This window comes from Onthophagus taurus, chromosome 2 (assembly GCF_036711975.1).
Source record: "Onthophagus taurus isolate NC chromosome 2, IU_Otau_3.0, whole genome shotgun sequence".
Lineage (NCBI taxonomy): Eukaryota > Metazoa > Arthropoda > Insecta > Coleoptera > Scarabaeidae > Onthophagus > Onthophagus taurus.
In genome coordinates this window covers 20,908,226-20,924,230 of record NC_091967.1, presented here as the reverse complement: position 1 = coordinate 20,924,230, position 16,005 = coordinate 20,908,226, and the positions used below count along the sequence as shown (strand labels likewise).

At 35.9% G+C, this 16,005-nt stretch overlaps 1 protein-coding gene across 22 annotated transcripts in view; it reads left to right on the top strand.

Moving 5' to 3' along the window:
- The window catches only part of LOC111425955 (titin), a 131,007-nt gene extending 115,002 nt beyond the window's left edge, over nucleotides 1-16,005 (top strand). For 16 of the 22 annotated variants that reach the window (XM_071194473.1, XM_071194480.1, XM_071194478.1 and 13 more), the window contains 10 exons: nucleotides 60-10,961; nucleotides 11,098-11,409; nucleotides 11,466-12,434; nucleotides 12,633-14,327; nucleotides 14,398-14,481; nucleotides 14,543-14,842; nucleotides 14,906-15,211; nucleotides 15,280-15,297; nucleotides 15,370-15,402; nucleotides 15,612-16,005. In XM_071194473.1, the coding sequence (XP_071050574.1) occupies nucleotides 60-10,961; nucleotides 11,098-11,409; nucleotides 11,466-12,434; nucleotides 12,633-14,327; nucleotides 14,398-14,481; nucleotides 14,543-14,842; nucleotides 14,906-15,211; nucleotides 15,280-15,297; nucleotides 15,370-15,402; nucleotides 15,612-15,799 (14,807 nt within the window). In that variant the 3' untranslated portion in view covers nucleotides 15,800-16,005. The remainder of the gene's footprint in view (nucleotides 1-59; nucleotides 10,962-11,097; nucleotides 11,410-11,465; nucleotides 12,435-12,632; nucleotides 14,328-14,397; nucleotides 14,482-14,542; nucleotides 14,843-14,905; nucleotides 15,212-15,279; nucleotides 15,298-15,369; nucleotides 15,403-15,611) is intronic. The other 6 variants (XM_071194491.1, XM_071194489.1, XM_071194475.1 and 3 more) reach the window with 5 other exon arrangements.

Genomic DNA, 16,005 nt, shown 5'->3' with positions numbered 1-16,005 from the left:
ATAACATTTTCCATAACCATAAAATAACAGTAATCTATAACAGCATTTACGTGTTACAGGAGATTTGTTACCAACAGAAAAAGTTCAACCGACTATTGAACCTGTGGAATCGGTTACAGTTGAAGTTGTAGACACCCAAAAACAAAATGAGGAAGTAAGTAAAAAGAAACCAATTAAAAAGGTAAAGGCAACCAAAGTTGAGGAAGTTGAAGAACAACCAGAAGTTATTGAATTTAAACCAGAAATTTTAGAAGAAAAACCAGAAGAGGAAGAAATAATTGAAGAGAAAGTAATTAAAACTAAGAAAATACGCAAACCAAAGAAAATTGAAAAAGAAATCGTAATTGAAGAGACTGTCGTTCAAGAAGAAAAACCAGATGCTCCCAAAATTGAAGAAATAACAGAAAAAACCGTTATCAAAAAGAAAAAGGTGCTTAAACCTAAAAAAACTGAAACTGGAGAGTTGGTTATTGAAGAGGTAATTATAGATGATGTGAAACCTTTAGAGGATATTCCACAGAAAGAAATTGCGGAAGAAAAAGTTCAAAAGAAACATGTTAAAGCGAAAATAGAAAAACCTGAGATTGTGATTGAGGAGGAAATAATTGAAGAAGTGCCTGTTCAAAAACCAACCGAAGAAAAACCAACTGAAGAAAAAGTAACTGAAGAAAAACCTGTCGAAGAAGTTAAATTGATCAAAAAGAAGCGAAAGAAGGTTATTAGGCCACGCGAAACTGATACTGGCGAATTAGTGCTTGAAGAGGAGGTTACTGAGGAAATCATTCCGATCGAAGAACCTGAGAAGAAACCAAAGAAAAAGAAAATTATTAAACCAAAAGAAGAAAAACCTGAAGAAATAAAACCAGAAGAAGTTAAACCTAAAGAAAAGAAAACGAAGCCAGTTAAAATAGGAAAGCAACTTATTCAACCTATGGAAATCGAAAGAACTGAAGTTAAACCAAATAAACTGATTATTACAGCTCCTAAAGATGCACCAATTAATTTTGCAGAAATCAAACTTCGTAAACCCAAAGTACCTCAACGCAAGGAATCTAAAGTAAAACTTCCCAAATTTTTATTAAAAAGTAGAATTACTCCGGTGGATTTCCCACCTAAAGGACAACAAGAACAAAAACCAATTGTGACACAGAGAACTCCAGATCGTAAAGACAACGGTATTTTAAGTCGCAACGTGGAGGATGCTGAAAAAGTATTGAAAACGAAACGAAGAAAATTGAAAGATAAAGGAAAAGAAGAAATCGACTTGGAAAAATTAGAGTTGTTAGAGGAACCAGAAAAACCAGAATTAGAAAAAGTTGATGAAGCGTTTAAATATCAAAGGAAGCCGAAGAAACCAAAGGAAGAAGTAGTCGAGGAAAAGAAAATTCCGATTGGTAAAGGTAAGGTTCCAAAAGAAGAAGAAAAGCCTGAAGAAGTTAAATTAAAAGCTATACCTAAAAAACCGGAAGAAGCTCCCGTAGAGGAAGTTAAAAAACCTAAGAAAGAAAAGAAAGAAGAAAAACCTGTAAAAGAAAAACCTGAGGAAGAACAACCTAAAATTGAGCCATTCAAACCGTATGATATCGAGAGGGAATCCCCCGAAAAGGAAGAATTAGAACTTCCACAACCAGAAAAACCAGAAGAAATTCCTGAAGAAAAAGAGAAACCTAAGCCTAAAAAATCACGAAAACCAAAACCAACACCGGAAACTGAAGAAATTCAGATTGTAAAAGGTGTACCTAAACCGAAAGAAGAAGAAGAACAACCAGATATTAAGTTAAAATACAAGCAAGGACCAAAACCCGAAGAGGTACCGGAAGAAATTAAATTGAAACCATTCGTTAAACCAAAACCTGATGATACCGAAGAAACAAAAACTTTAGATGTGGGCAAACCAAAAACTATTCCTATTGGAGAAGGTGAAGAAATTGCACCTCCTAAACTAAAGAAAACGAAAACTAAAAAGATTAAAAAGCCTGAGGAGGAAATGCCAGCTGATGTACCAGTTGAAGAAGACAGAGTAGAAGAAGAGGTGCCAGAAGAAATACCAGAAGAAATAAAACCGGAAGAGGAAATACCTGAAAAACCAAAGAAACCTAAGAAACCAAAACAAGTTAAAGAAATACCTCAAGAAGAGGAAAAGCCGACAGTTGTCGAGGAAATACCGGAAGTTCCAGAAGTATTAGAAGAAATAATCGAAGACAAAGAAGTCAAGAAACGTAAAAAGATTATAAAGAAAACAAAAGTAAAAGAAGAGGAAGTACCGACAGAGGAAATAATAGAAGAGGTGAAATCAAAAGAAAAGAAAAAGAAACCCGTTAAAGTTGGAAAGGAATTAATACAACCGATGACAATTGAACATACGGAAGTAAAGCCACAAAAGCTAATAGTAACTGCTCCGAAGGATGCACCTGTTAACTTCGCCGAAATAAAATTACGCAAACCTAAAATACCAGAAAAGAAAGCACCTAAAGCTGGAAAGCTACCCAAATTTTTATTAAAAAGCAGAATCAAACATGTTCCATTCCCACCGGCAAATGAAATTGAAAGAATACCGATTGTTACGCAGAGAAAACCAGATCTTAAAGATCATGGTGAATTATCTAGAAATGTTAAAGAAGCCGAAGAGGTATTGAAAAAGAAGCGTAGAAAACCAAAGGATGTTGATCGAGAACTACAGGACTTAGAAAAATTAGACTTGGATTTAGAGGAAATTAAAAAACCGGAGCTTGAAAAAGTTGATGAAGCCTTTAAATATGAAAGGAAGCCTAAAAAACCAAAGGAAGAGAAAGTGGAAGAAGCACAACCAATTAAATTAGGTAAAGGTAAGGTACCCAAGGAAGAAGAACAACCAGAGGAGGTTAAACTGAAAAAGATTCCTAAAAAGCCTGAAGAAAAACCAGAGGAAATCGTAGAAAAGCCAAAGAAACCTAAAGAAGAAAAGAAGAAACCTAAAGAAATCAGCGAAGTTGAACAACCAGAATTAACTCCATTTAAACCATATGATATTGAACGAGAATCACCTGAAAGAGAAGTATTTGAAAAACCTGAGTTTGAAAAACCCGAAAAAGATATTCCGGAGGAAAAGAAAGAGAAGCCTAAAAAAGGTAAGAAAACAAAACCCACACCAGAAACAGAACAAATACAACTTCAAAAAGGTACACCCAAACCTAAAGAGGTAGAAGAACAACCAGACATCACACTCAAATACAAACAAGGTCCAAAACCGGAAGAAGTTCCGGAAGAAATCAAATTAAAACCATTTACAAAACCTAAACCTGAACAAGAAGACACCACACCTGAAACTACAATCGGCAAACCCGACACACTACCAACAGACACTACTGAGCTTGAAAAAATTAAAATTGTTAAAATTAAAAAGAAAGTCCGTGGTAAAAAATCTACTCCTGAAACAGCCGAAGAAGTGGAAGGACAGCCAGACGAATTCGCCGAGGTTCCAGAGGAAGAATTACCTGAAGAAACTATAATTGAAGAAATCGTGGAGGTTCCTGAAGAGGAAGAACATATTGAAATAAAACGAAAGAAATTGATACGAAAGAAACCAAAGGAACAAAAACCTGTAGAAGAAGAAAAACCTATAGAAGAACGAAAACCAACTGAAGAAACCCCGATTGTAGAAGAACCAGAAGAACTTCCAAAAACTGAGGAGGAAACTATTGTTGAAGTAAAGAAAGTGAAGAAAATTATTAAGAAGCAGAAACCCAAAAAGGGTGAAGAAATTGTTGATGAACAAATAGTAATAGAAGAAATACCTATTGAAGAAGATGAAAAACCAACAGTTCCGGAAGAAATTCCTAGAGAAGACGAAGAAACAATAGTTGAAATAAAGAAAGTAAAGAAAATAATCAAAAAGCAAAAACCTAAAGAAGGTCAAGTTGAAGAGGAAAAGATTATAATCGAAGAAGTACCGTTAGAAGAAAAACCTGAGGAACAAGAAGAAATCATCGAGGAAATTATCAAACGTAAAAAGAAAGTTAAGAAACCAAAGGAAATAGAAGAAGAAAAACCAGAAGAAATAGTTCCAGAAATGAAAGAAGAAAAACCAAAGAAACCTGTTAAGGTTGGTAAGCAACTTATTCAACCACAAACTTTAGAACTAAAAGAACAAGCTCCACAAAAACTGAAAATTAGCGCACCTAAAGATGAACCTGTTAATTTCGCTGAAATAAAATTAAAGAAACCAAAAGTGCCTCAAAGAAAAGAATCGAAAGTGAAACTTCCTAAATTCTTATTGAAAAGTAGAATCAATCATATTCCGTTCCCACCACAAAATGAATCAGAAAAGAAACCGGTTCTTACAGTAAGAACACCCGATTTGAAAGATAGCGGGGTGTTATCAAGGAATGTTAAAGATGCGGAAGAGGTACTAAAGAAGAAGCGCAGGAAACCAAAGGAAATTGATAGGGATCTTAAGGAACTGGAGAAAATCGATACTGAATACGATGAGTATAAGAAACCTGAACTGGAAAAGGTAGATGATGCGTTCAAATACGAAAGAAAACCAAAGAAACCAAAAGAAGAGAAAGTTGAAGAAGTTCAGCCAATTAAATTGGGAAAAGGAAAAGTACCTGTAGAAGAAGAAAAACCAGAAGAAGTGAAATTAAAGAAAATTCCGGCGAAACCGGAAGAAATATTACCCGAAGAAGTAGAAAAACCCAAAAAAGTTAAGGAAGAAGAGAAACCGAAGAAATCAAAGAAAGAAAGAGAAGCTCCTGAACTAAAACCGTTTGAACCTTACGACATAGAGCGTGAATCACCTGAAAAAGAGGTCCTAGAAATACCTGAAATGGAAAAACCTGAAAAAGAAATTCCAGAAAAGAAAGAGGAGAAACCTAAAAAACCGAAGAAAGAAAAGAAAGAACCTGAAGTTGAAGAAATCACGTTGGTGAAAGGTAAACCGAAACCGAAACCGGAAGAAGAGCAACCTGAAATTAAATTAAAATATAAACAAGGTCCCAAACCGGAAGAAGTTCCCGAAGAAATCAAATTAAAACCGTTTGATAAAATGAAAATTGAAGAAGAAGTGAAAAAAGATATTGAGAAACCTGAAGAAGAAATAAAACCGGAGAAAAAGGTTGAAAGGGAGGAAGAAATTATAGAAAAGACAGTTATTAAACGTAAAAAACCAAAAGCTAAGGATCAAAAGCCAACTGAAGAAGCGGAAGTACCACAAGCAGAAATACCAGAAGAAGAAATACCTGAAGAAATTCCGGTTGAGAAACCAGTTGAGGAGGCTAAACCAGAAGAAATTGTAGAAAAGAAAGTAGAAAAGAAAAAGAAACCGAAGCCAAAACCAGAAGAAGTTCAAGAAGAAAAGCCGGTGATACAAGAAATCGTACCAGAAGAAAAGAAACCGGAAGAAAAGATAATAGAAGAAATAGAAGTTCAAAAGAAAATTATTAAGAAACCGAAACCGAAAAAGAAAGAAGAAGTTCCTGAAGAAATTCCAGAAAAGGTTCCAGAAAAACCTGAAAAACCAATAAAGGTCGGAAAAGAATTAATTAAACCACAATCTATTGAACGAAGCGAACATAAACCGCAGAAATTAGTAATAACTAAGCCGGAAGATGCACCTGTTAACTTTGCTGAAATTAAATTAAAGAAACCAAAATCCGTTCCGAGAAAAGAATCTAAAGTAAAACTTCCTAAATTTTTATTGAAAAGTCGAATACAACATATTCCCTTCCCACCGGCTAGTGAATCCGAACAAAAGCCTGTATTAACCGTTAGAAAGCCAGATCTTAAAGATAATGGTATTTTATCTAGAAACGTACAAGATGCTGAAGAAATATTGAAGAAAAAACGAAGAAAACCAAAAGATATTGACAGAGACTTACTGGATTTAGAAAAAGTTGACACTGATTTGGACGAATATAAAAAACCGGAACTCGAAAAGGTCGATGAGGCGTTCAAATATGAAAGAAAACCAAAGAAACCTAAAGAGGAAAAATTGGAAGAAGCTAAGCCTATACAAATTGGAAAAGGTAAAGTACCAAAAGAAGAAGAACAGCCAGAGTCTGTAAAACTAAAGAAAATACCTGCAAAACCAGAAGAAGCCCCTCAAGAAGAAAAGGAAAAACCAAAGAAACCAAAAACTGAAGAAAAGGTGAAAAAAGAAAAACCAGAAAAAGAACAACCAGAATTAAAACCTTTTGAACCTTACGACATCGAAAGGGAATCGCCCGAAAAGGAAGAATTTGAAAAACCGGAATTTGAGAAACCCGAAAAAGAAAAACCTGAGAAGGTAGAAAAGAAACCGAAAAAGGAAAAGAAACCTAAACCCGAACCTGAAACAGTACAAATTCCTTTGGAGAAAGGAAAACCCAAACCTCAACCGGAGGAGGAGCAACCTGAAATTACACTTAAGTACAAACAGGGACCTAAACCTGAAGAACAACCAGAAGAAATTACCCTTAAACCATTTAAAAAGCCCGCTGAAAAGCCGGAAGAAGCTGAAAAGGAATTAGAAGCTCCAAAACCAGAACCTATTCCAACTGGTGAAGGACCAGAAGATAAATTAATTATTGAAAGGAAGGTAATAAAGAAGAAAAAGCCGAAACAAAAAGATGTGCCGGCCGAAGAAGAGAAACCAGAAGAAATACCTGAAGAAACACCAGAGGAAAAACCGGTGGAGAAAAAACCTAAGAAACCAAAAGAAGAAAAACCGGTTAAAGTCGGTACGGAAACTATTAAACCAATTAAAATCCAACGACATGAAGTTAAACCTCAAAAACTCATCATTACCAAACCAGAAGAAGTTAATCTGAGTGAAATCAAGTTGAAAAAGCCTAAAGTCCCACAAAAGAAAGAACCAAAGAGTGTCAAATTACCTAAATTCCTACTGAAAAGTAGAATAGTTCACGTTGATTTCCCACCTCTATCCGAATTAGAAAAGAAACCACAAATCACGCAATTAGAACCTGTCGTAAAAGAAAACGGTGTTTTATCAAGAAACGTTCAGGAAGCTGAAGAAGTATTAAAAACAAAAGCCAGAAAACTGAAGAAAATCCCCAAAGAAAAAACCGAATTAGAAAAACTCGATCTGGACTTTGGAGATGACGAGAAACCAGTTTTAGAAAAAGTTGATGAAGAGTACAGGTACAAAAAAGAACCTAAGAAACCCAAAGAAAAACCAGAAGAACCAAAACCAGTTAAGGTCGGAAAAGGTAAAGTGCCGGAAAAAGAAGAAAAATTGGAAGAACCTGTTAAATTGAAAAAGGTTCCAGAAAAGAAGGAAGAGATTCCAGAAGAACCGAAACCTAAACCTAAAAAAGAAGAAGAACCGGTTCCTGAAAAGAAGGAAAAAGAGGAAAAAGAATTCCCAACGGCACCCTCTTTTGAACCATATGATATTCCCAGAGAATCCCCTGAAAAGGAGGAACTGGTAATGCCAGAATGGCCAAAAGAAGAAAAAGAAAAACCAGTTGAAGAAAAACCAAAGCCGAAAAAGGCTAAGAAACCTAAACCAGAACCGGAAACCATACAAATTCCTTTGGAAAAGGGACCTCCGAAACCTAAAGAGGAAGAAGAGCAGCCCGAAATTACATTGAAATATAAACAAGGGCCTAAACCTGAAGAACAACCCGAAGAAATAACTTTGAAACCAATCAAAAAAGAACAGGAAAAAGTACCTGAAGAAAAACCAGAAGAAAAGCCGGTAGTTGTAGAGGACGAAAAGAAAAAGGAAGTTATTGAAGAAATTGAAGAAAAGGTTACAATTAGAAAGAAAAAACCGAAAGAGAAGCCGGAAGAAAAACCAGTAGAAGAAGCCCCTGAAGAGGAAGTTGTTCTTAAAAAACCAGAAGAAATCAAAGAGGAAATCACAGAGCAGGTTATAATTACGAAAAAGAAAACAAAGAAACCTAAAGAGGAAGCACCAGCCGAAGAGATAACAATTAAAAAACCGGTTGAAGAAGTTGCTCCAGCTGAGGAAATCGTTATAAAGAAAAAGAAACCACAGGAACCAAAAGAAGAAGTTGTTGAGGCAGAAATTGTAATTAAAAAACCAGAAGAAGAACAGGTTACAGAAACAATAACTACGGAGGAGATCATCATAAAGAAACACAAGAAGCCAAAAGCGCCCGTTGAAGAAGAACAACAAGCAGAAATTACTCTTAAGAAACCTGAAGAGGAAAAACCGGTTGAAGTAGTTGAATCGAAAGAAGAAGTAAAAATTGTTAAAAAGAAACCTAAGAAACCGAAAGAGGAAGAAGCTCCGGCTGAATTGACTATTAAGAAAGTGGAACCTGTTGAAGAAGAAAAACCAGAAGAGAAACCAGAAGAGAAAGTACCGGAGGAAGTTGAAAAACCTAAGGAACCTGAAAAGGTTGAAGAAAAAACACCAGAAGTCGTTATCAAGAAGAAGAAACCAGTGGTGGAGGAAACTGTAGAAGAACAGGTCACATTAAAGAAAGTTACAGAGGAACAACCGGTTACTGAAGAAGTTGTTTTGAAAAAGAAGAAACCAAAGAAAGTTGTTGAAGAAACGGTAGAAGACGAAATCACCATAAAGAAGGTGGTGGTAGAGAAACCGGAAGAAACACCAGAAGAAGTAACTGAAGAAGTTGTAATTAAAAAGGAAAAACCTAAACCTGTAATTGAAGAAACTGTTGAAGAAGAAGTTACTATTAAAAAGACTCCAGAAAAACCAAAGGAGGAAGTTGCAGAAGAAATTACTTTAAAGAAAAAGAAACCGAAGAAAACGGTACAAGAAACCGTCGAAGAAGAAGTTACCATAAAGAAAGTTGTGCCAAAAACGCCAGAAAAGGTAGAAGAAGTTGTGGAAGAAGTTGTTTTGAAACCTAAGAAACCAGAAAAAGTTACTGAAGAAACAGTTGAGGAAGAAATCACAATTAAAAAAGTTGTTCCAGAAAAACCTAAAGAAGTTGAAGAAGTAACTGAAGAAGTCACTTTAAAGAAGAAACCAAAGAAAGTAACCGAAGAAACGGTTGAAGAAGAAATAACAATTAAGAAGGTGGTTCCGGAGAAACCTAAAGAAGTTGAGGAAGTGACTGAAGAAGTCAGCTTAAAGAAAAAGAAACCAAAGAAAGTAACTGAAGAAACTGTTGAAGAAGAAATTACTATTAAGAAGGTCGTTCCGGAGAAACCTAAAGAAGTTGAGGAAGTGACTGAAGAAGTCACCTTAAAGAAAAAGAAACCAAAGAAAGTAACCGAAGAAACGGTTGAAGAAGAAATTACCATTAAGAAGGTCGTTCCGGAAAAACCTAAAGAAGTTGAGGAAGTGACTGAAGAAGTCACCTTAAAGAAAAAGAAACCAAAGAAAGTAACCGAAGAAACGGTTGAAGAAGAAATTACCATTAAGAAGGTCGTTCCGGAGAAACCTAAAGAAGTTGAGGAAGTGACTGAAGAAGTCACCTTAAAGAAAGAGAAACCAAAGAAAGTAACTGAAGAAACTGTTGAAGAAGAAATTACCATTAAGAAGATCGTTCCGGAGAAACCTAAGGAAGTTGAGGAAGTTACTGAAGAAGTCACCTTAAAGAAAAAGAAACCAAAGAAGGTAACCGAAGAAACGGTTGAGGAAGAAATTACCATTAAGAAGGTCGTTCCGGAGAAACCTAAAGAAGTTGAGGAAGTGACTGAAGAAGTCACCTTAAAGAAAAAGAAACCAAAGAAAGTAACTGAAGAAACTGTTGAAGAAGAAATTACAATTAAAAAAGTTGTTCCTCTGCAACCAGAAGAAGTCGAAGATGTGACCGAAGAAGTGACCTTAAAGAAAAAGACACCAAAGAAAGTAACGGAAGAAACAGTTGAAGAAGAAATTACAATAAAGAAAGTCGTTCCTGTACAACCAGAAGAAGTCGAGGAAGTAACCGAAGCAATACAAATTAAGAAGAAGCCGAAGAAGCCAACTGAAGAAACAGCCGAAGAAGAATTAACAATCAAAAAGGTAGTTCCTCAAAAACCAGAAGAAGTGGAAGAAGTAACAGATGAAGTGGTAATCAAGAAAAAGAAACCAGAAAAACCTAAAGAACAAGAAGTTGAAGAAGAGATTACAATTAAGAAACCTAAAAAGGTTGAGGAAACCAGTGAGGAAATAACTATTAAAAGAAAGAAAGCTAAAAAGCCTCAAGAAGAGGAAGTATCAGAAGAATTTACCATCAAAAAAGTTAAACCTATTAAGGTGGAAGAAACTGTGGAATCTTCAGAAGATGTTACAATAAAGAAAAAGACACCGAAGAAACCAACTAAAGATGAAGCTGCTGATGAATTGACGGTGAAGAAGATGGTAGAAGTTGATGAAACGGATGAAGTAACTGTTAGAAGAAAACGACCGGAAGAAGAGGAGGAAGAAGAAGCTGAAGTAGTACTAAAGAAACCACATGAAGTGGAAGATGTAGTACACGAATTTGTAATCAAAAAGAAACCTCCACCTAAACCACCAACGATTGAGGAACACGCACAAGAAATCACTATCAAAAAATTGAAGAAGATGCGTAAAAAGCCTGAAATTCCTGAATATACAGAAGTAGAAAATGTAACATTTAGACCAAAAACAACCAGAACCAAAGAGGATGTTGAACAAGAGTTTAACATTCAATTAGATTCATATGCGGAAGAAGAAATTTCCATGTCTGGAAAAGTAAAACTTAAGAAACAACGTCCACTCACTTACTCTGAAGAAGCAGGAGCAAAAACTATTAAAATCAGAAGAGAAATTGAGGAAGAAGGTCCTACTCAAGAAGAAATCATTGACGATGGTAGCGACGCTGAAGAACTTCCGTATGACGATGATGGCTTAGAGCAAAGTTTCCATGTACCATTTAGAAGAAAATCAAAACCGGAATACTCCGTGCATGATGAAGATGAAGAAAGTGTTTCTATTGGTATTAGAAGACCGCGTCCTAAAGCTGTTGATTATGAAGAAGAATCCTTGTCCATCATGCAGAAGAGGAAACCATCCCAACCAACATTTGACCAAGGTTTTTATACTACTACTACTACTACTATCCTTTATACCAGCTTTTCAGCTATACAAATATATTTTACCGCTACATCCGCTCTCCACATTCCATATATTTTCTTTTACACATAAATTAACAGTTATTAATATTTTAGAAACAGCTTCATTAAGTATAACTAGGGAACAAGATATTTCAGAGGAAGAACAAATTGTAGAGGTTACAGAAGGTGACACTTTATACTCAATCTGCTCGTATGTAGCTGAAGCAGACCAAGCAATAGATTTAGTTGAAGGTGAAAAGGTTTATGTACTCGATATGGATAATGTTGATTGGTGGTTTGTGAAGAAGCATTTAACCGAGGAAAGAGGCTGGGTTCCAGCTCAATATCTTATGGATGAAGAAAATTACACTATTTATGTTCAAAAGAAATTACACGAAAAAATAGACAAATTACCAGTCTTTGAAAGTAAGTAGAAAATAATCAGTATTAAATGCATAATTTTCAAATTATCTTAAATTTAGGACCTAAACCAACTGAAAAACCAGTTGCTCCAAGATTTATCGAAAAACTCCAACCACAACACACTCCTGATGGTTACACAGTTCAATTCGAGTGCCAAGTTGAAGGAACTCCGCGTCCTCAAATCACTTGGTTCCGACAAACAGCTATCATTAAACCATCTAAAGATTTCCAAATGTTTTACGATGAAGATAACGTAGCCACACTTATCATTCGAGAGGTATTCCCAGAAGATGCAGGAACATTCACTTGCGTGGCTAAAAACTCGGCAGGTTTTGCATCTAGCACAACAGAATTAATAGTTGAACTACCTTTATCAGATCACGGATCAGACTTTACAGGTCTTTCTCGACGAAGTTTATCGAGAGAATCATCTTTAGCTGACATCTTAGAAGGTATTCCACCAACCTTCGCCAAGAAACCCAAAGCTCAGTGCGTCGATGTAAAATCAGATGTAGTGATCGAATGCAGACTTGTAGCAGTTCCTGAACCAGATGTTATTTGGAAATTTAACGGAAAGAGAATTAAATCTGTAAAGAATGTCACAATCGTTACAGAATCTGATATGCACATGTACACCACAATACTGAAAATTAAAGAAATCGAAAAAACTCAAGAAGGTGTTTATGAGATTATAGCCAGAAATCGTGAAGGTGAAGCCAAAGTTAAGATTCCATTAAAAGTAAGAACAGGAGAAAATGAGAAACCACAAATTTTGGAACCTTTACGAAATACCAATGTAAGAGAAGGGGATAGCGTTCTTCTCACCACAACAATTGTGGGAAATCCAACACCAACGATTACATGGTACAAAGATGGAAAACCATTTAAGACTCCAACTCCCAAAAAGGTTGATAACGAATACATTTTACCCATCGTTGAAACAGTTAAAGGGGACACGGGAGAATATACTGTGAAGGCTGAGAACCCATTGGGAGTAGCTGAAACCACAGCAGTATTAACCGTTGAAGGTAATTATTAAGTTACCTAAAAGCTTCGCAAATTAATCTAACCGCTTTATTTCTTTTTAGCCAACAAATAAATTTATTTATTTTATTTTTCTTTCTCGTTTTATTGCTTACTAACACAACACTTTGCTTTTTTAATATTCCTCTTAATTTTGCTTTGTAAATTAAATTCGCATTTCTAACTTTTATATCTTCTCTCAGAATGCCCCGTACCAAAACCAGAACCGCCAATCTTCGTCGAAAGATTCCAAGAGCAAACAGTGCCAGAAAAAGGAACCCTACGTTTATACGCAAGAGTCATCGGAAACCCAGTACCAGAAGTTTTCTGGTTACGAAACAACGAGCCGCTTAAATCATCACCAAAGATAAAAATGTCATACGACGGCGAAAACATCGAGCTAACCATCAAAGATGCTAACTCCGAAATCGACACTGGCGATTATAAATGCGTCGCTACAAATTCTATTGGTAAAACATCTCACGGTGCTAGAATCACCGTTGATGTAGAAACGGTGACCTTCACCAAACAGCTAAAGAAGGTTTACGAAGTTACCGAAAGGGAAACCATCAAAATGGAGTGCGAAACCTCGCACACGGTTTCAACTAAATGGTGGCACAACGATAAAGAAATTAGCGGAATGGATCATCGTGTCGTCATACAAGAAGGTAAAACACACAAATTAGTAATTAAGAATACCACGACGAAAGATGTGGGTACCTATAAATGTACGGTGAAAAATCAAAAAACCGAAACTACCTTGGAAGTGACCGAAATGAAACCTGAATTTATTCGAAAACTTCATGATGTTGAAGTAACCGAAAAAGAAACTGCCTTATTGGAAGTTGAGATTACATCGGACACGGTTGATGTTGTCTGGATGAAAGATGGACAACGCATACCTGTTGAAGATGATAAAGAGAAGTACACCGTTGAAAAACAAGGTGGAAATCGTAGGTTGTTTGTTAAACATATCACAATTCACGATGAAGGCGAGTACACTTGCACATTAGTCGATGAAACCTCAACCTGCGAAGTAACAGTAATTGAATTACCACCAGAAATAATTAAAAAATTAGAAGACCAAACAATTTACAAAGGAGAAAAAGCAGTATTCGAAATAGAACTAACCAAAGGAGACGCATTAGTCTCTTGGTTTAAGGATAGCCAAGAAATCCAATTCTCCGAACACATCCAACTCTCAATTGATGGCAAATGCCAAAAACTGAAAATTTATAATTGCGAACCCGAAGATGCAGGTGTTTATTCATGCCAAGTAGGCACCCAAGAATCAACGGCAAACTTAATTGTTTTCGAACCAACTTTGACATTCCTCAAGAAACTTCCAGAATATACAAGAATTCCACTGGGCGAAGATGTCGAGCTTGTTGTAGAACTTTCTAGACCAGACGTAGAAGTCAAATGGCTCAAAAACGGTGAAATAATCAGAAAAACTACCAGCACACGTATGACCACCTTCGTAGAACAAACCATCAGAAAACTCATCATCACAAAAGTAACCCACGAAGATGAAACTGAATACACGTGTGTCGCTGAAGATATTCAAACATCAACCAAATTAATAGCCGAAGAAATACCATCCCCACCACAAGGACCACTTGAAGTTTCCGGTATGACGGCCACTTCATTTACGTTGAAATGGCAACCATCTCTAAGTGACGGTGGAAGTCCAATTATTGAATATATTGTTGAAATGAAAGAAAGCACAAAGAAGGAATACAAGAAAATTGGTGCTTGTAAGGGGGATATCACATTTATATCGGTTAATTACCTCGAAAAGGACCATGGATATAACTTTAAAATAGTAGCAAGAAATTCTGTTGGAGTCAGCAAGCCTTACGAACCATCAGATACTATAAAAGCTGGTTCCAGAATAAGTAAGTATATTTTTGTGTGTTAATAGAACCCCAAAATCATGCTTCTGCAACCCCGCTTTTTGCTATCTAGGAATGCATTATGATTTCAAGAAAAACGACGACACCCTTTATTGCTTGCTTGGCATATTTCCACCTTCAAAGATTAAGCATAGCAGTATGTACCTCCATCATTAAAAAAGGTTATTATTCTAACAATTCATTTTAAAAAATTCCAGCACCTCCTGGTCCACCAGAAAACCTCAAAATAAAAGAATTCACCAGCAGAACGTGCACGGTTCAATGGGAACCACCATTAGAAACGGGCGGTAGTGAAATCACCGGCTACGTTATTGAGAAAAAGCTTGAATTTATGCCCAAATGGGAAAAAGTGGTTACACTCGAAGCTTTTACGCTCGAATATACCGCTATTAATCTAAAAGAGAAAAGTGATTATATTTTCAGAGTATGCGCTGAAAATTCTGTGGGACTCAGCGTACCAGCTACGACTGATGTTGTTCATTTAAGAACTCACGCAAGTACGTCTTATTATTAAAACAAAAATGAATTCAATTAATTATTTGGTTTTAAATTATTTATAGCGGTCCCATCACCACCTACAGCACCATTAGAAATCAGAACAATAGGTCCAAATGCAGTGGTTATTGAATGGGGCGCTCCTGAGAGTGATGGAGGAGCTCCACTTGAAGGCTACAACATCGCCATTCGAGATACCAAGAAGACAATGTGGATGGAAATCGGACGCGTTTCAAAAGGTGTCCAGAAATTCACGATTAGAGATTTACAAGAGGATCATGACTATTTGATTAGGATCTTCGCGAGGAACGAAATAGGATTAAGCGATCCATTGGAATCAGAGGAACCTATCAAAATCCTTCCATCCGGAGGTAAATACAATGATTGCGTTTTTTCTCAAGAGCTTCTATGCTATGCTTTGTTAATTTCTTGCTTTCAGAGATTGCACTAACTCAGGGTATGGATTTTATAGTTCTTACCGTTAATATTTAAAAAAAATATAGATACTAATTATTTATTTTTGGAGAAGGATGGGAGTTGGCGGAGGTGGATGCTCTGTTAGGTGACGATTCAATATAACGTGTGGTTGTGTCAATGTGATTGGGGTTATTTAGTTTGATTTTTTTATTATTGTCCTAATTGTTTATTATAATTAGATGGTCACATATCGAAAACATCTTTAAAAATACGAGCATTCATGTTTTCTTTTTCTTCATATTAAAAAATATTTTAACTAATACATTAATAAATCTTTTTGTATGGTGTCTTCAGATGTCGATCAAGAAGACTTTAGAGAAGTTACGGACAGAGATCGGTCTTACAGTACCGAAACGACGACATCATGGATGCGCGAGGCGAACATGGACGCAGACATTTCATCCTACGCGAAGGGTACATTATTGAGAAGAGACGAGTACTTCTTCAAGATTTGGCATTATGCGAAAAAATTGTTTAAGTAAAAAAATTTAAACCAACTTCCATTTTTCATTCTTCCATACGTATTCGTAAGATGTAAATATTGTTAAAACAAAAAAATATTTCCGTAAAATCGACAATTATTAAAAAAAATGTTTGTATACTCGCGACGTAATACAAATGCATACTACATTAAACGAAAGATGTTCATAAAAATGGTGAAACGAACAGCGCGAAACCATAAAATAAA